We start from the raw sequence: 19,495 nt of genomic DNA on the forward strand, positions 1-19,495 counted from the left end.
ATCCATAAAGCAACTTAAATACATGTTATCTCATTCCAATCTAGTTCAACCTCTTCGCGAACCTCATCTCATCCTTTCCAAAATCAAAAACAGCGATGACACTCTTCAAGAACGACACACCCAGGATACTCACCGTAATATCACCAACGCGCGCATCCTCTGACGCTGCAAGAGAAGACACGCAAAGATCATCATCCACCTTCTGGATCAAATCCGCAGGATTATGGTAAAATGTCTGGTTTCCAAGCTGCAGACCAAAAAGCGGAGCTTTCGCATTGCAATTGACCACATACAGCTTCGACGAGTCATCGAATGTAGCCGGGGGGTCAAAAAGTGCATTGACAGAGTCAACAACAGCAGCCGGGAGGTAGGAGATATTGTTCCCGGAGTCGACGAACGTCTGGAAGGCAGTCGAGTTGCCCTTATTCGCTGACTTTGGGCCATATCGAACACTCTGCACAGTCGTTGTCCACCAAAACCGCGTACGATTCCCAGACGTGAATTCCACAGGAATAGTCCGATAAATTTCAACAGGCACAGTCGCCCACTGATCACTATGCTTCACGGGCGGCAGCTCACCAAGCGACAAATACCCCCCAAACGCCGTAGAGTCATTCTGCGGCGTAGACGCCAGCGCAAGACTGAAATAGGGCTCCTTCAGAACACCTTGCTGGTGCATATGATACAGCAGCGGGTTATACACCTTCCGATTGAAGAAGCACGTGCTGTTATCCGAACTCGAGGCGTTACCTGGATGCGCAGACGTGATAGACGGATACGCCAGCCCGAGTAGTCCGCTATTCACCCCATCGCCCATTGGGTTCGTCCGCTGTGCGATTCCGACTTTCTGGTTTTTCACTGTGAGGCCACCCAATGAGACGGTTTCATATGCCAAATCACCACTAGCGATACCTGCGCCGTACTTGATGCCGAAGTACTGGTCCTCAACGCGACGATAAGTATCCGAGTAGTCGGGGTTGTAGGTGTGATTGGAGTACAGGCATTCTGCTTCCGGGATAGTAGAATTTGTGTCCTCGTCGATGCAGATGAAGCCGGTTTGCATTACGTAGGTGTCGCTGCTGCCGGTGTCGACTAGGAGTTGGAAGGTTTGCTTGCCGATTGTGGCGGGGACGTCGAAGATGGTGCCATATTTGGTTGCTTTGAGGCGGGAAGCTGTGGAAGAGGTTGGTGCTCGTCGGGTTAGGGGGAGGGTCGTTGCTAGGGTTGTGCTAGCGAGTGAGGAGGTGGAGAAGACGCATTTCGTTTTGCCTGATTGTTTCTTTTCTTTTGTTCCCAAACGATGGATGTTGATATTGATGCTGCTACTATGAGGGCTTTCATGGTTTATATACATCGAAGCTCGTACAATTCTCGTATATAAATAGCTCGTATAGTTCGAGATCCTACGCCAACACAGCTCGTAAACTTTGATTATGCATCCCTACGGATCCACTCGACCGACTCCCTCCAATAATTTCATGAATATCAATTGCATGACGTAGGTTCGACCCATGCTTGTGTTGGCTTACGACTGCTCTTCTAGTATATGGCAATCAGACCGAGTTCGCATGTTAGAACCCTTCTGGCTTAGTGCCAAAACCTGGCACTACTAAGAGACAGAGTATTTCGATATGTCCCCCGAAAAACCTAATCCGACCTTTCAAAAAGGTTATCTGCTATGTGTGCTTTTGTCCATTGGGACACTAGATGTAGGGCCATAAACCTCTCCCAGACTAAGGTATGATCTGCAGCCTCTCAATTACTACATACGAGCAAACTTGGTCACTCAATCCGATTTTCTACTGACGGAAACAGCATGTCGAAGGGCCCCTCTTTAATATAGGGCTGGGATATCCGGGCAGCAAATGGACCTGACCCACGCACCCGATCCACGGTCCATATTGGGAATACCTGTCACCCCACCCGAGCCATATATCTGCCCCTCTTGCGTCTTCATTATCCAATTATTCGCCCGTTTGGAATAAGGAAACCCTTCCCGGATTGTGGGTGGCCCCACACCCCACCTCCACTTCCCCACGATGCTTACCCCGGATTTCCCATTCAGCCCATCTCATTCTGATAAAATATGGGGAATATCCCTGCAGTACCGAGCTATATAAGGTGTAGGGGACGCGGCGTAGAATGAACGTAATTGTCTTCGTTCTTCCGGGCACCAAAGATGTCGTTAGAGACGAAAGAGTCCTCGATCGAGGAGATAGACAATGGCAAAGCATATGCGGAAAACGTTGAACAGGGTCAGATAATGATGACCGATATCAAGTCTTTGCTTTCTGAGCCCCATCGGGAGTATCTTCTTCAGCGCCATGGCACGCTCGAACTAGATCCAATTCCCAGTCCGTCTGGTGCGGATCCATATAACTGGCCGACTTGGAAGGTAATCTGCCTAAGCCTATCTATATAAAGCGAGAATAACTAAGTGCATTATCAGAAACTAATCAATCTAGTCCTCGTCGCCTTCCACGCCAGCATCTCAACAATCACAGCCTCCAGCATCACACCCGCATACAAAGACATCGCAATCGACCTCGGTGTATCACTCCAACGAGCAAGCTACCTCACCTCCCTCCAGATCGCCATCCTCGGTGGAGGACCGTTTATCTGGAAACCTCTATCTCATCGCTTCGGTCGACGCCCTATCTTCCTGCTCTCACTTATACTAAGCGCGGTCTGCAATGTTGGATGTGCAAAAAGTCCGACATATGCGTCCATGGCGGCGGCCAGGGCTCTAACGGCACTTTTTATCTCACCTGCTGCAGCCATCGGGAGTGCTGTTGTGGCGGAGACATTTTTCAAGAGGGATAGGGCAAAATATATGGGCGTTTGGACTTTGATGATCACCGTTGGGGTTCCAATTGGTATGTCTTTGCCCCTATCAACCTTTCGGTTTAGTACTGATATATTATAGGACCGCTTGTCTTCGGTTTCGTTGCATATCGTGTCGGCTATCGTTGGATATACTGGGTCCTGGCTATCACTAATGGTGTCCAGTTTATCCTATATCTCTTCCTCGGTCCGGAGACGCGATATGTGGGCGGCAGCGTCGAGGACCAGTCCTCAACCCTGAAATCTCAGTACCTTTCCTTGCGACGAATCGACCCCAGTTCGCTAACATGGATGGAGTTTATCCGTCCCCTGTTCATGGCCAAACATACGAACGTCCTCTTCCCCTCTATTATCTATGCCATGGTCTTCCTCTTCGGCAGCGTGCTCATCACAGTCGAAGTCCCGCAACTCCTACAGGAAAAGTTCGAACTGAACACAGAACAACTAGGCCTGCAATTTCTCGGTGTAATCATTGGTTCGGTGCTAGGCGAACAAATCGGTGGCTCTCTGTCAGACTTTTGGATGAATTCTCGCGCACGCCGGATACAGCGCAAACCAGGGCCTGAGTTTCGTCTTTGGCTGAGCTATCCGGGTATTCTCTTGGCCATTGTGGGTATTATCGTATTCCTGGTGTGTACGGAGCAAGCACCTGAGGGCCATTGGGTCGTAAATCCTATCGTCGGGACGGCGGTTGCAGCATTTGGAAACCAGATTGTCACGACGGTTATGATTACTTACGCGGTGGATTGTTGTCCACAGGATCCGGGGAATGTGGGTGTGTTTATCACCTTTGTAAGGCAGACGTGGGCGTTTATTGGGCCGTTTTGGTAGGTTTGCCTTCCCTCTCTTGTGGATAATGTGTTGCTAATGAGGTAGGCTCCCTGATATGTTTGAGAATGTAGGTGTGGCGGCTAGTTCTGGGATTACGACTGCTCTTATGGTCATTTTTAGCTTGGTATTTGCTGTGCTTCTGCATGCGTTTGGGAAGAAATGGAGGCCTGGTATTGAATAGCTTTCTGACCCGGCTTGGACATTACTCAATTGATTTGAATCTGATATACTCCCTGTCACTGGACTGAGGGGATATTGAACAATACCCGCATACTAGTCCTGTGTGGAGAGTGAAAATGAAGGCTTTCCGTCCGCAGCCATATGATTCCGCAGTCAATCCTTGAGCTGGACTCCATTTTTACTACTACCTGATAGCCAAGAAAGGGTAATGTAGTGCTAAGTTTCGCCACATCCGTTCATGGTTGGTAATAACACTGACTAATGCAGGATACCAAAAATTTGGGATAGTTATATGCGGCGGGATACCCACATCAGGTTACATATAGAAGACCTAATCCCATTGATAGTCTACGGAACACATATAGAATCTTTCACAATCGTGACTACATCAATTCAGAGATATCCCCCAGAAAAACGCCAACATGAGCTTCGTACCAACCAATGATGACCATGAAATCTACTACACACGGCACTTATCGGTCCGACTCTAGTGCTTGTATCGGGCTACATTGGCATCGCCAACATCTGGCAGCCACTGTTAGCCAAGCTGAGTCCCAAGTACCGCTGCATCGTCTACGACCTCCGTGAATTTGGCCGATCATCCAAACCCAAATCTCTCAAAGCGTAGTCCCAACGTCCCCATAGTCGAAGACATCACACCTCTCCATTTAGCTGCCACAATACCGCGAATTATCAGAAAGCTAGGCGCCTGGAACATCAAAATTAGCACCCACAAAAAACACGTCTTCTTCACGCGTTTATCGACTGATAGGGGCCTCCTGGCACCTATAAACCACCATGGAGGCACTGAGACCCCATGGTGGTGGTATATCGCACGCGTCACCCCCCGGAGTGGGCAACGTGGCCTCCCAGTTCGCGGAAACAGAAGATATGCCAGTCACCCCAACGCCAACCCGCTGGCGATCTGGAAACATGATGCAACCCGAATTCAATGAAGGCAACATGGAGAGTGCAAGCATGGATGAAAATGAGGGCCAGGAACACTGGCAAACCAGAGGAACCAGCAGGACCCCCAGCCGAGCCAGCGAGGCCAGAAGTGGAATCAGGCAACGAAAGATATTACAGAAGTCATTGATTGGCAGGCCAAGGCATCACACTTCCCTGCTAGATGTGAGCAAACAGGCTCAGATGTTAGTGGGGGCCCTGGAAACAGCCCAGACACAACAACAAGAGATATATCAGATGGTGCAGGAACAGGTACAGGCACACCTGGCAGAAGAGCTGTCCAACTGGAGAGCAGAACAACAGACTCATGAAGGGATCTACCTTGAGCGGATTACAAACCTGGAGCAGGAAGTCAGTAAACTACGCACAGAGCTTACAGAAGCCCGGCACACCATCCAGCAGCCTGCGCCGGGGAGGCAAGACACACCGGCAATTGATACCCAACCAAACCGGGTAAACAAACATGTCAACAGCCAAACCCCCAAGGTGAGGGAAATGAGCCAACAACCAAGGCAGGAACCTAGTTTTGCAGACCTAGCTGCACTGCTCTCCACCAGACCGGGAGGACAGGAATGGCAGGAGGTCACTAAAAAGAGGCCGAAGAACAGACAAATCCAAGCAGTTGCTGCTGCTAACCAGCCTGATCCAACCAAACTTAAGCCAGCCAAGGACAGCCCCAAAGAGGCACGGAGGCTACTCTTTCGCCGAGAGGGAGGCAAAACCGCCCCAAAATCAGAGAAAGAGGATGTCATTCTGGCCATCAACCGAGCAGTAGCAAAGGAACACTTCCCAGCGTTCATCCGGGTGGTGGATGCAGGATATACCAACACCGGAGCGATTACAATTCTCCTGGAGAAAGGCACCCTAGGCTCTATGCTACTACCTGTCTACAAAGACCTACTGGTCACTGCAGCTCGACAAGCAGACCCAACAGTGATATCTGTTGAACTACCAGAACAATGGTACCGTGTCAAGATTTATGGGGTCCCAATTAGACGTTACCTCACTTGTGGTCTGGCTCTGGCTCGTGAAGAGATTGAGCTAGGCACTGAATACCGGTTAAAAAGAAACCCAACATGGCTTCGGAGCTCAAAGGAGCTACACAACAGCAACCAAAAGGGCTCAACTATTGTTATTACAGTTGGCTCACTAGATGAGGCCCGGAGGCTTCTCATCAATGGCATTCGATTTGGAGGCTCCCGCTATAAGACGGAGCAATACTGGGAAACAGGAGTGGATACAGTCTGCCCCAGGTGCTGCCAGTTGGGCCACCGCAGCTTCAAGGCCTGCGGGGACCGCCCACCATGCTGTTTTATATGCGCAGGGCCCCATGAAGGCACTGAACATGCCTGCCGGGTAGTAGACTGCCCCGCCAAACCAGGAACCGCCTGTAAACACATCCCGGCCAAATGTGGCACCTGTGGAGGCCCACACCCCGCAACAGTAGGGAATTGCCCAGCTAAGCGAGCAGCGAGGAAGGAACTGAGAAAGAGAACTGTGGAGTCTAAAGACAGATCCCAACTGGCTGAGAGACCCCAGCAAATGACCAATGTGGAACTAGCTATTCCAAGCTCACCAGGATTCACTTTCAGTGTGGTCAACCGAGACCAGCATCAATCACGACCACGGAGCAGCTCAGCTCCCAACAGCCCCCAGACCCAGCGGTATCTGGGACTGAGCTTGACAACTGGCCAAGAGGACACAGAGATGAGGGGCATTAACACCCCAGGGCGTTCAATAGCCCATTAATGCGACTACTCCAACACAATTGCCGCAAGACCTATGCAGTCACAGTTGCGGCTCTGGAGGCGGGGCTGGAGCTAGGGGTGGGACTAGCATGCCTACAGGAACCTTATATCGATATGGAGTTCCGACATGGAGGATATCAGATATATTGGCCAGAAGCAGGATCTCTTCGAGACCGGCGAGTGGCAGTAGCAATCCGACGGGATATATTGAATGAAATGATTGTGGAGGCCCGAACAGATCTCCTTGATCACCCATACCTCATGGTAATGGATGTATGGGAGTTAAATCAGGCCCGGAAAAACACGAAGAACCAGGATAATCAACTGCTATGACAATTGGTTAGGAATCGGCCATTGTTGGCATGGGGGGAATGAGAGACAGAGAAGAGCACTAGAGGATGTGCAATGGGACCAGGTTCTTGAGGGAAGATGCCTGCTTGTGGGAGATTTCAACGCCCATAGCCCACTATGGAACCCTCTTACAAGAGCCCGGGTGAACGCGGGGCCATTGGAGGACCTGATAGATGAAGCAGACCTCTACATCAACAATGAGCTAGGAGTTTCCACTCGACCAAAAAGAACTCCAGGGATCTCAATTATCGACTTGGCTCTAACCACGGTTAGTATGGGGCCTCTGGAAACATGGGTGATTGACCAAGAGCACCCAACTGGTTCAGATCATGAACTGATAGTCATGGAATGGACCTCTCTGGAGCGAATACCCACAATGCCCTCACAGGATGTAACAGGGTGGCAGATCCAGGCGCTCCAAGCCAACCCACAAGCCCTGGAAGAAGCCAAGGGGGATTGGCAAACGAGAACAGAATCTAGACCCTGTTTGGGGGACTCTTGCTCATCAGAAGACCTAGCTGGGGAAGCCATATGGATCCAGGAGGCCCTGACAGCAGTATTAAATCAACATGCAAAACAGCTACGGGTGACTCCACTATCAAAACGCTGGTGGGGAACGGAGATTAAAGAAGCCCGTAGGACCTACAGCCAGGCAAGACGGGCATGGCAGGGTCAAGAGATCTCTACAACAGAATTGAGAGAGGTCCGGAATAACTACTATCAAGCCATCCGACGAGCGAAACGCACCTGCTGGGAAACCTTCCTGGAAGGGACAACTACCCACCCTGGCTCTGTGGACACTGTGAGATGCTGGCAAGCTCTGAAATACACAAAGCCCAGAACAGCTACAACTACGCCAACCCTGCATGGACCCCAGGGGCAGCTAGCCAGCTCCCTTGAGGAAAAGGAGGCCCTAATTCGGGAAACAGCCTTCCCCCAGGTACCAGGAGATAGCCAGGAAGTTGAGATCTCCCAAGGGTCCTGGCATAGTCAGGTGGATGAAGGAATAGTGAGACATGCTCTGTTTTACCAGGCAGTACAGAAGGCTCCAGGAATCGATCGTTTGAATTTTCGAGCCCTCCGGCTCTTGTGGGAATGGGACAGTCCTAGAATTGTTGCTCTGGCCCGACAATGTTTCCGGTTGGGTCTACATCCACCAGTATGGAAGGTAGCGAAGGGTATTCTGTTAAGGAAACCTAATAAACCAGACTACGCAGCTGTGAAGGCCTACCGGGTGATTAGCTTACTAAACTGCCTAGGGAAGGTGGTTGAAAAGATAGCGGCAGATGCTATTGCCCACCACTGTGAGACTATGGGAATACTACACCCAGGACAGATGGGAAGTCGCAAGCAACGGAGTGCAATTGATGCAGTGGCATGTCTAATACAGAACACCCATGAAGCCTGGAAACTCCAACAACTTATGGGAGCACTATTCCTTGACGTGAAGGGAGCATTCGACCATGTGAACCCAAGCCGACTGATAGCCCGACTGATTGAATTCAACCTAGATGGGGATCTGATCCGATGGGTACAGTCCTTCTTGACCGACAGATGGGTACAGCTACAGATCGACAACACACAGTGCCCAGCACACCCAATTAACTCCGGGGTGCCACAGGGCTCGCCAGTGTCACCAATTCTCTTCATTATATACCTCAGCGGTGTATTTGATGCAATTGAGAGGAGAGTGAATGGTATCCAGTGTCTCTCATTTGCAGATGACATAGGCCTGCTCGCTCCAGGATATTCAGTTAGAGAGGTCTGCAAGAAGCTGCAAGAAGCTGCCAAGGTGGCCATTGAGTGGGGGCATGGTAATGTGGTCCAGTTTGATGCGGGGAAAACAGAAGCAGTCCTACTTACTCGCAAACGGGGCCGGGAACTGAAAGATCAGATTCAACGAGCACAAGTGGAGGTAGATGGCCACTGTGTGCCCTTCAACTTAGAGGCAACGCGATGGCTTGGTGTCTGGCTTGATTCTGGGCTGAATCTCAAAGCCCACTATCAGACCTGTATGCGCAAGGCACGGGCTGCAGAAAACAGAGTACAACGCCTATGCCAGAGTCATGGACTGGCCCCAGGGCTAGCTCGTCAGGTTCAAGTAGCAGCAGTGCAATCAGTAGCTCTGTATGGAGCAGAGCTCTGGTGGCAGGGCCAGAAGGATCGGCTAGTGGGTATACAGCTCATGATCAATCGACAGGCCCGTGCAATTACCGGCATGTTGAAATCCACTCCTGTAGGGCCACTAGTTCGTGAAGCGGGCCTGGCACCAGCAGAGGCCCTGTTGGAGGCTCGACAATTGAAATACACTACCCGGCTGCTCAGCTTACCGGAGAACCACCCAGCTAAGGAGATCCTCCCAGTGAGCTTCCGGGAAGGGGATCAGCACACCCAACCTGGGGAACAGACCCCAGGGAACCGACAATGGGCTGAGAGAAACAACCAAGGCCCATGGTCCCTGGGACAACACCTTGCTCGACAACTAGCCAATATTCTACCAGTGGACCCATCTGGGGGCTTTGAGAGCACAACACAGACAACCAGTAGCCAGTTTCCAGGCCAAATAGAGATGCTACCAGGTCCAGAGGCCCTAGCAGCGGCGCAATCTCTCCCTCCAGAGCTAGCAATCTGGTCAGATGGATCAAGATTAGAGAATGGCAAAAGCGGGGCAGGGATTGCTTGGCAAGAGCCGGGAGGAACATGGAGGACCCGGGGGTTCCCATTAGGCAAGGGATATGAGGTCTTTGATGCAGAGCTTCTGGGCGTTGTGCGAGCACTCCAGTTAGCAGAGAAAGTGGGGGATCAAAGACCAGTCACTATCCTGTTGGACTCCCAAGCTGCCATTGCAAGGATGCGACACACCCAGCCAGGTCCAGGCCAAGCATTAGTGATCCAAGCACATGCTATAGCCAAGAGACTACATGCCCGAGGTTGCCAAACCACTATCCAATGGGTGCCGGGACATGCAGGAATAGAAGGGAATGAGAGAGCTGACCAGGCAGCAAAACAGGCAGCCAGTAAGCCACCAGGAAGAGGCCCAAGAGAAATATCCCTGGCCTTCACCTGTAGAGCCCAAACAGAAGCCATTATAGCACAAAGGCAGAGATGGCTCAACAAAGAACTTGGACAGCGATCCCAACAAGGTCAACGGACATACAGGCCACAGAGGAACTGGCGGCTCGACCCGGCAGCTGCAATAGCTCCCAAACACCTAGCAAGCCGTTATTTTCAACTGAAGTCAGGACATGCCGCTATAGGAACATACCTACATCGGATCCAGGTCCGGGAGGATGCAACCTGTGAAGGATGCGGTATATCAAGGGAGACAATACACCATCTTCTCTTTGAGTGTCGGGAATGGCGACACCAACGAAACAGGCTCTACAAGGACCTAGAGACTGACGGAGTCTTGAGACCCACCACTGCAGAAGAATATCCACAAGGACGACTTTTAGGTGAGCCTAGAGCTACCAGAGCGCTGCTGCGATTCCTAGCCAGCACCAGCATAGCTCTACCCCGGGCGCACCTACGGCAGACGGCAGAAAGGGCCCAAAGAGATGACGAATGGGGACTGGAAGCATTGGAGGAAGCAGTTAGAACAGGAGAGGGGTAGCAGGGAGGGTAGCCCAAGGCTGAGAGTCAGCCTAGGCCACACCCATCTTGCTCCAAAACACAAGGAGAGCACGGTGCTCAAAAGCCCTGCGCATACAGGCGGTCTGGGGCGAGGAAAAGGATTGGAAAGATGTTAGAAGGGGGCTAACGCCTCAGGAACCTATGGGGACAAGAGACTGTAGAATAGCCACTGACCTCGAGTCCACGAATCATGGTCTATCATAGCTCTAGGGCTCGGTATGGACAATAAACTTGATTAAATAATAATTTAGCTGCCACAGCAGGCTGGATAGATGGTATCAATGCGCTGCTCGACAAAGCCGCCTTTATTAACCCTCGCGACGAATTTCTTCGTGAAACTCCGTTGCATAAGGCGGTACGGAACCTTGAGAAAGTGGCGATTAAAGTGCTGTGTGCGCGTGGGACTTACGAGTATTTGAGGAATCTTGATGGTTTGGATTATCGAGGTCTTTTGGAATGTGCAGAACAATATCCGGATAAGTCGCGTGTTGGGAATGCATGGGTACTTATTGCACCTACTATCAATTATGAAAATTCATGGAGCTCTGTGTTTGTGGCTTTGGCTGCCTTAGCTATTAAGGTGCATTCCAGGCCCGTCGAGACTCTCCGGTCATATTTATGATTGTATTACCATCCTATAGACTTAGAGAAACCATGAATCATTCCCACCCCTCAATCCCCTTTTCCAAACTATCCTTCACGGAGGTAAACCCAGACAGTCCATAGAACCCACGAAGCAAAGCCTCTGCTCTTCCTCGCGGAAGAACCTCGGTTCGATCTCTCAATTCATTTTCAGGAGGGTCCGGAATGTGCTCGTTATTCGGCCGAAGTTCGCGAAGCATGGTGACAGTGTCCGTCCAGTTCGCCTGTTCTGCGAAGGCGAAGATGCGCTCTGATTTTACCGTTTCGTCCAAGAGGCCAATCACGCAGAGTCGGGCGACGTCCTCGACGTCAACGTAGTATTCTATGAGCAAGTGAGTCGTTAGTACTGGCAGTAGAATGATTGAATTGATCAGGAACGTACGCTCAGGGAACCTTGAGAACGCTGTATTATCACCTTGTAGTAGCTTGCGAACCCAACCCATTGTCGAGCCGGGGATTTCTGGGTGAAGGATTCTTCCAACCTGTTCAAATCAGCGACGACTCTTTCACGGAAGAAATTTGGGACACGGACATTAAAACATGGCAAAACAGTGTTGAATACAAACCGAGGCTGATGCTGCTCGACCCATTTCCACGATTGCCGTTCTCCTTCAGCTTTGGATGCAGCATAGACCGCAACGCCTTTATCTTCCTCGGCGGTTCTTTCATCCCATGCAGCTTTCACAGCGGTTTCATTCCATGTATCTTGAGGCACTTTATTAGTTTCTAACCAAAATTGGCTAGATCATGTCCAATCTTACCTTTATGAATCTGCCGTCCGTTGGGATCAGGAGAAAGCATATACGTCGCACTCGATGAAGAAGCCAACACCACGCGCTTGATAGACGGCCTTTTGGCAGCGGCTTCCAAAATGTTGAGCGAAGCCTGAACCACCCAAGGAATCACAGCTTTGGGGTCGGTGCCGAACGTCAAGTCGGATGCCTGTTGTTCATTAGAACACAGTAGCATATCAGAAACTCGGCCCATCCTTACCAAGTGAGCGACACCATCCACGCCATCTAGTACATGTCCAATAGCATCCCTGTCTTCAAAGGACGTCATAATGGCTGTTTCAAACACGTTCCGTCCATATCTTTGTTCGAAGTATTCGTTTAACCATGGTTTCGGCGAGCGGACGGTTCCCCGCACCACGTATCCAAGGCTCAGTAATTCATTAACCACATGGGATGCGATGTAGCCGTTGGCGCCAGTGACGAGGATTCGGGATCCCGGGGGCAGGGTATATCTTTCTGTGGTCATTTTAGTCTAGTTGTTCGAAAAATATAGGAAAGTGGTGGTGAAATGAGCATAGATAGCAAGGGAAGGTAATAAATATAACTATCACCTGAGATTAGTAAAAGTGCCGGGGATCTTCAGGAAATAACGGGATTATGATCGGAATTAGTTCCGGTGCCATCACTTCAAATCGCACGCAAGTCACAGTGAGGATACACTCGGTACCTTCGGGCCTTGTATGGGGCATGTCCAATCGATGGCGTTGGCCCAATTTCTGTTTCGAATCACCTTTATGCTTCTACATCAAAAAGCATTTCATCGTGCTCTTGGTGCTCTTAAATCACCTAAAACAAGCTCAGAAATTTCCTTCATGGAGGAAGCCTTCCGATCAAATGGTGGCAGCTGTCAAACTGCTCTTGAACAAAGTCCCGATGCCTCAATTCAGTATCTGAGTATAGTACTCCGTTGAGACCAGAGAATACATTAATACAAGACTACTGTCCTCTCGTATCATGGCATGTATGGAGCATCAACAAAAAAAGGAATTATAGAACGGACTACTGCAGGTCACATGCCCAACCCCCTCCAAGCAGACAAACAGACAGATGCTCCTTTGTCTCTGTCTCCCTTTCCATTATCTATTCTAATTTTCTTCTGTTCTTCATTTATTGCTCTGTGTGATTTACCCTTAACCATCACTGTCACGGTCATTTGTTGGCTTCCTCGCAATGGATTTCAAGTTGGATACCTCTGAACCCTGCTCCGCCTGCAGCTGGACCCCAACCGACAAAAGGGCTGCCGCCACCATAGCAATGTCAAGATTTTCTACGGTGTCAGTGACCGCGGAGCATGGTCTCTGGGTTCGCGCTTGATTCTAAAAGAACGCTCCACCCGCCCTCCAAACTTCGACGCAGTCAATCTACGTTTTCTAAAAACACCACCATCCCTATACCAGATGTCGTGAAAGACTGGGAAGAAAAGAATGGGCAGTAGTTTGGATTAATTCGACGCATCCCTGGCGAGCCTCTGGAAAGTGCTTGGGGAAATTTACCCTCAGAGAAGGAAGAACACCACCGCGAAAGAAACCGCAGAGTACCTCAATCAGCTAGAAAACTGCAATTTCCGAAGATGCAGTCTCGGTGGTCAGCCATTGTACTCTGCATTCCTCATTAAAGATGATGATATACTTTGCCATGGGCCATTTTCATCTGACGAAGAGCTCTAGGCAGAGTTGGAGAAGCCTCTGGAGCAAAGGGGCCTTCTGGAGGAGGCTTGTCGATGACTCTGAGAACGGATGCCTTCTGCGGCGCCGTACACTTTTACTCGCAATGACCTCTGTTTTGTCAACATTATGGTTGAAAATGGTCATCTCACGGGTATAATTGATTGGGAGTCTTCGAGTACTTTCCCGTGTGGTGGGAATATACCTTTGCGGGAATAGGATTAGTTAGGTCATGAGGATAAAGAGTGGAAGACTTTGTTGCAGAAGCACATTCCGGCTCACGATGAGGCTTTGGAGTTCTATATGGATTTCTTGGCCTTGCTTATGTATCTTGAATTCAATAATGCCCTTCCATTGAAGGGCGAAGAAGTTGCTCGCGGACTGTGGCTCACCATCAATTTTGATGACCAGGCCTCGTGCAAACAACGCACTTCACGTGATAGCCAACCAACGTGACCAGGCCGTCACACAGAGAGATTCTAGATGGTCTCATATCATACAGCTCAGTTGACCGCAGCAATGTCCTCCTAAATGAGAAAGGAGAGATGCAATTGGGTTGGCAGGATCTTGCCCTAGATTTCTATGAAGTTAATGATATCTCTAGCAAACATTGGAGACAGTATGTTAAACAGCAACATGCTAGCAACTGGAAGTCAGATATAGCAACCATTGGTTTCATTGTGGTCTGTCTCAGTGACAAGACTGCCTAAATTTCAGGAGTCGTTAACGAGTTAATTATCGCAGGTGAAGTGTCTTAGTAGACTTGTCTAGGTGTGCAGAATCTTGGGAATTATACAACGATTATGAATTAATATGAATGTGTGGAATTTTGTATTTCCTGTGGCAATAATTAAGTCATTTTCGAATGGCTCCTTGGCCCCCGACATATTGCAGAACATAAACCAGAAACATCAAAGCTAATTGTTGAGTTCGATAATGACCGAGCTGCCAATATAGCCATACTGCTTGGCCTGGCAATTGACGGCCGCGACCATCCATGTGAATACTACGACCAAACTCATCGGATCCAGCAGTGCTTCAACTGCCAAACATACGGCCACATAGCCCGAAACTGCAAGCGACCTACCTCATGTGCATACTGTGCACTAGACCATTCCTCTCAGGAATGCCCCACAGCAAGAGACCGCACTAAGGCCCAATGTGCAGTCTGCCAGAAACAGAACACTAAGCGAAGCGAGAAGGTCTCAGAGGACCATTTTGCCTTTGACCGCAGCTGCCCAGCCCGTGTGGAACAGGTGGAGATTGCACGTCATAACAGAGTCAATGGACGTGGATGGTATGAGAGTGCTCCAGTCTCCCTTGGCTCTGTAGGCCCCTCAGGGGAGGAACAAGACCCCACCCCTGCAGAAGCTGCAGAGTACCACACCCAACGCCGCGGCCCAGGCCAACCCAGAAAGAGCAATAAAAGACCTCGCACAGAAGATGAACCTGAACTAAACAGCGTTATGGCGGATACCCAACCAGAAAATGAGATGAACACCCAGACCCAGACTTTGCAGCTCAGGGAGGGCCCTCGCCAGCGGTCTAGAGCAAGAGCTCTCAGTGCCCCAAGCACTGATGCTGCTCCAAGAATACTCAGACAGACTCGAAACCGACGCAAAAGCCATACCCAGCACCATGGTCAAGAGTCTGATGATGAGCAGAGCCAGTATCACTCCAATGAAGACCCAATGGAGGAAGAACTGTGATCAACAATGGAATTTAAACAAATTCGAATCCTGCAGGCCAACTGCTGGAAATCATGTGAGAAAGTGATGGTACACCTCTTTGGTGAGAAAGAGGTGCGCGACCTAGAGATCCTGGCTATCCAGGAGCCCTACATCAACAGACACACAGACCAACTGACCACATACTCACAAATACTTGGAAACCGCTTCCACCTCCTGATCAAGCCTACTAGCAAGGACACTAATGCGGCTGATATGCCACGGGTGTGCTTCTTTGTCAGCAAGGCACTGGAACCAATGAAGTGGGCGATACAGCATCATACTAAGGACCTGAGCACCTTAACACTGCGCACAAGAATAGGCCCCATACACATTCATAACGCATATAACCCCAGCCCTGTCACAGGCCAACCCAGTGTCATTGGTGCATTGCACAATGCACTAGCTGAATATCCCAACCAGAAACACATGGTAGTGGGCGATTTTAACCTCCATCATCCAATGTGGGCCCGACCTGACTACGACCACCGCCATGAGGAAGCAGATGATCTCATCAGGATAGCTGAAGACCATGGCTTAGAACTGCTTACACCGCCAGGCGCTATTAAATATGAGAAGCACACAGGTCGGGGTTGCCACCGGACTACAATTGACCTGGCATGGGCTACCGCTGAGGTTACAGATCTTCTGGTTCGTTGTCAAGACCGACGGGACTGGATGCATGCAGCAGACCACATACCGATTCTCACAGAATTGGATATATCTGTGCAGAAAGCTCCAGAGAGGTTAAAGATGAAGTGGCAGGAAGCTGATTGGGATGCCTTCCAAAAGGCATTGGCTGCAGACCTCCGGCCTACATACTCCCTAGCTACCACCAAGGAGATAGACGTCATAGTCAACCACCTGATTAGAACCATCCAGCAATCTGCAGAGAGCACAGTCCCTGTAGCCAGGGTCACTCCCTACTCCCGCCCAGGATACCCTCCAGAACTGAAGAGACTATGCAACAATGTTAACCGCACACGACGCTGGGCTGCCTCTGGCCAGGAGGAAGATATCAAGGCATTCCATCAGGCCAGGCACAAACTGGGCCGAGAAACCACTAAACTGAGCCGGAACAGCCACCGGAGACATGTGGAGGAGGCAACTGAGTCAATAGAAGGCTTCTGGAAACTAGCCCGATGGGCACGCCGCCGTGGAGGTGTCCAACCAACCTACACACCAACTCTTCATGCAGGGAACCAAACATATGACACTCCAGAAAGGAAAGCACAGGTGCTGCAGGAGACTCTATTTCCCCCAACTCCTGAGGCGGATCTCTCAGACATCCCTGGCTATGAATACCCTGAACCACTACAGATGCCTACCATCACAGAGAAAGAGGTCTGTCAGGCAGTCCGGCGGGCTGCACCAAACAAGGCCCCCGGTCTTGATGGAATACTGAACCTGACATTACATCGCGCTATAGCCATCCCGGCCTTCCTAAGTCACCTCACCAACCTGTTCAATGCTTGCCTGCAGTTGGGATACTGCCCAGAGCACTTCCGAAAGTCAACTACAGTGGTACTGCAAAAACCTGGCAAACCGGACTATGCAGATCCAAAGGCATACAGACCAATAGCCCTGCTTAATACAATTGGAAAAGCATTAGAGGCAGTTATTGCAACCCGCATAAGCTATATGGTTGAAGCATACAGTCTCCTACCACAGACCCATGTTGGTGGCCGCAGAGGGAGATCATGTGAACATGCTATTCACCTCCTGCTGGAACGAGTCCATGCATCATGGCGTACTGGTGCATTGGTAGCCACACTGCTCACCTTGGATGTTAGTGGTGCATTTGACAATGCTGCACATGAACACTTGATCCATAACCTCCGGAAACGAAGGGTCCCAATCAATGCTGTCAACTGGATAGCGAGTTTCCTACACCACCGCATCACAAATATTGTACTGATGGAGGGTGCAACAGGCCAGTTTACCACAAACACAGGCATACCCCAAGGCTCACCTCTCTCTCCAATTCTTTACCTGTTCTACAATGCAGACCTAATCAACCGAATACATGAGGCTTACCCTGGAAAAGCTATGGTCACTGGCTACATTGATGATATATGCATACTTGTCTGGAGCTGAGCTGCTGCAGCTAACTGCCGACGTCTTGAGCAAATACACAAGATAGCAGGACAATGGGAAACTCAACATGCCTCCAAGTTCGCCCCAGCAAAATATGGCCTGATACATCTATGGCGGAAGGTCCGAGGTGTTCCTAGACCCTTGAGCTCAACCAATGCTTCAGTCAAAGTGCAAGGGGTAGAGGTTAAGCCAGTGCCTACCCTTTGCTACCTTGGTGTTCAGCTAGACCAGCATCTCACTGGCATGAAACAAATTGAACACGCCCAAGTTAAAGCAACTGAAATGATAGCAGCACTTGGTTCCATAGCAGGATCAACCTGGGGAATCACCCTATCTCATCTCCGCCAAATGTACACAGCAGTCTTGTGGCTGCAGATCACATTTGCCTGTTCCACATGGTTTGTACGGGCTAGGTGGGGCTTTAAGGTGGCAGAAAATGCTGCTAGGAAAGCCTTGGAATCTGTCCAGCACAGGGCCCTCTATGGGATAGCAGGTGCATTCAGAACAACCTCTCAAGCTGCTCTGGAAATATGTCTCAACATCCCTCCTCCAATGATTGCACTGGAGCGCGCGGCCAAAGAATCATATCTCCGGATAGCCACCTCTCCCCTTATGGCCACCCTCATTGAGATACGCCGCTCTGGCCAACGACCAGCACCAATGAATGCAAAGCAACAGCGCATGCGATGGTTCACCAACCCAGACCAAGACCCCCTGACATCACCACTAGAACAATGGGGCCGGCGAACTACAATCTCTCAGAACAGACTGGAGGTTATACACCCACATGTGACCTCACCATGGTGGTCAGGTCTGGAATCCCACATAGCAGAAACTCGGGAAGATGCCTTAGCAGCTCACCAAACCGCCTTACATAACGGCGCTGACATCATTGCATACACAGATGGCAGCTTGACAGAACAAGGGGTTGGAGCAGCAGTGGTTTCACCTCTAGGGCGCCAGGCAGTTCACATTGGCTCCCCAGCTACTCATACTGTATATGCAGCGGAATTGCAAGGCATAGAGATGGCTCTCACCCAAATATGCAACACATTTGGACCGACATCACAACGTTCCCATTGGGCCTATACAGCGATCATCTTTACAGACAATCAGGCAGCAATTCAAGCATGTTCAGCTCCAGGAAGGTCTTCTGGCCAATATATCCTGAGCAAGATTGCACGCACTGCATCTCACCTACAGGAACGCGGCTGGAATATACAGCTGTATTGGCTCCCAGGTCATGAAGGCATCTACGGCAATGAGTGTGCTGATGCTCTTGCAAAAGAGGCTGCTAATTCCCCAGCACCCAATGATGTGGAGGAGCTCACTCTCATGGCTAGCACTCGAAGAGCCCTCCGCATAGAAGCAGCAAGCGCATGGAAGTCTGAATGGGCTATCTCCACCCATGGGAACTCCCTCCGTCGTTTATGGAAAGAACCCCCAAAAGCACCAATGCGACTATACCAGGGCCTATGGAGAGCTGCCACATCAGTCCTCATTCAAATGCAAACTGGGAAGATTGCGCTGGCTAGTTATCTTGGCACCTTTAACGCTATGGAATCGACTGAATGCTCTTGTGGACATGGCCATCAAGATATACGCCATGTTCTCCTCCACTGTACAAACCAGGCAGGCCCCCGGATGCGCCATCTTACACAGGGGTCAAGGCGGGAGTTGGATTACCGGGCCTACCTAACACAGCCAGACCTGGTACTGAAGGCAGTGCGTTTCATGCTTGAGACAGGCCTCCTAAGCCAGTTTCAGACTCTACCAACCACATACCGAGTCACAACAACGGACACGAAGCAACTGGCAGCATAGTGCAGCTGAGGTTAAACGCTTGCAGAAGTAGGGAAGGAAACGAGATAGTATCCAACAGGCCCATGGACCTTCGTGGCCATGGGAACAGCAGTACAAAAACAGTAGCACGGGACATACAACATGCGGGATAACATATCAGGATGTATGTAGAAAGTCGATTACCACTACGGCGGTTTACCCGGCCGCCCTGCAGG

General features: G+C 50.3%; 3 protein-coding genes across 3 annotated transcripts; 1 reads left to right on the forward strand and 2 right to left on the reverse strand.

Annotated features, from left to right (window-relative positions):
• Positions 1-40: 40 nt before the first annotated feature.
• On the reverse strand, positions 41-1,354 carry ACHE_50447A (uncharacterized protein; the record flags this gene model as incomplete). Its single annotated transcript, XM_043280165.1, has 1 exon — positions 41-1,354. One exon carries the CDS (start codon positions 1,352-1,354, stop codon positions 41-43), a length of 1,314 nt encoding a protein of 437 aa, XP_043137771.1.
• An 825-nt stretch (positions 1,355-2,179) lies between these two features.
• ACHE_50448S (putative MFS transporter) lies at positions 2,180-3,856 on the forward strand (the record flags this gene model as incomplete). Its single annotated transcript, XM_043280166.1, has 4 exons — positions 2,180-2,395; positions 2,450-2,876; positions 2,927-3,671; positions 3,721-3,856. 4 exons carry the CDS (start codon positions 2,180-2,182, stop codon positions 3,854-3,856), a joined length of 1,524 nt encoding a protein of 507 aa, XP_043137772.1.
• A 7,356-nt stretch (positions 3,857-11,212) lies between these two features.
• ACHE_50449A (uncharacterized protein) lies at positions 11,213-12,455 on the reverse strand (the record flags this gene model as incomplete). The annotated part of the gene is made up of 5 exons (XM_043280167.1): positions 11,213-11,517; positions 11,578-11,677; positions 11,728-11,900; positions 11,957-12,137; positions 12,189-12,455. 5 exons carry the CDS (start codon positions 12,453-12,455, stop codon positions 11,213-11,215), a joined length of 1,026 nt encoding a protein of 341 aa, XP_043137773.1.
• Between the last annotated feature and the right edge of the window lie 7,040 nt (positions 12,456-19,495).

The sequence above is a fragment of the Aspergillus chevalieri genome, chromosome 5 (assembly GCF_016861735.1).
Source record: "Aspergillus chevalieri M1 DNA, chromosome 5, nearly complete sequence".
NCBI classification, from domain to species: domain Eukaryota; kingdom Fungi; phylum Ascomycota; class Eurotiomycetes; order Eurotiales; family Aspergillaceae; genus Aspergillus; species Aspergillus chevalieri.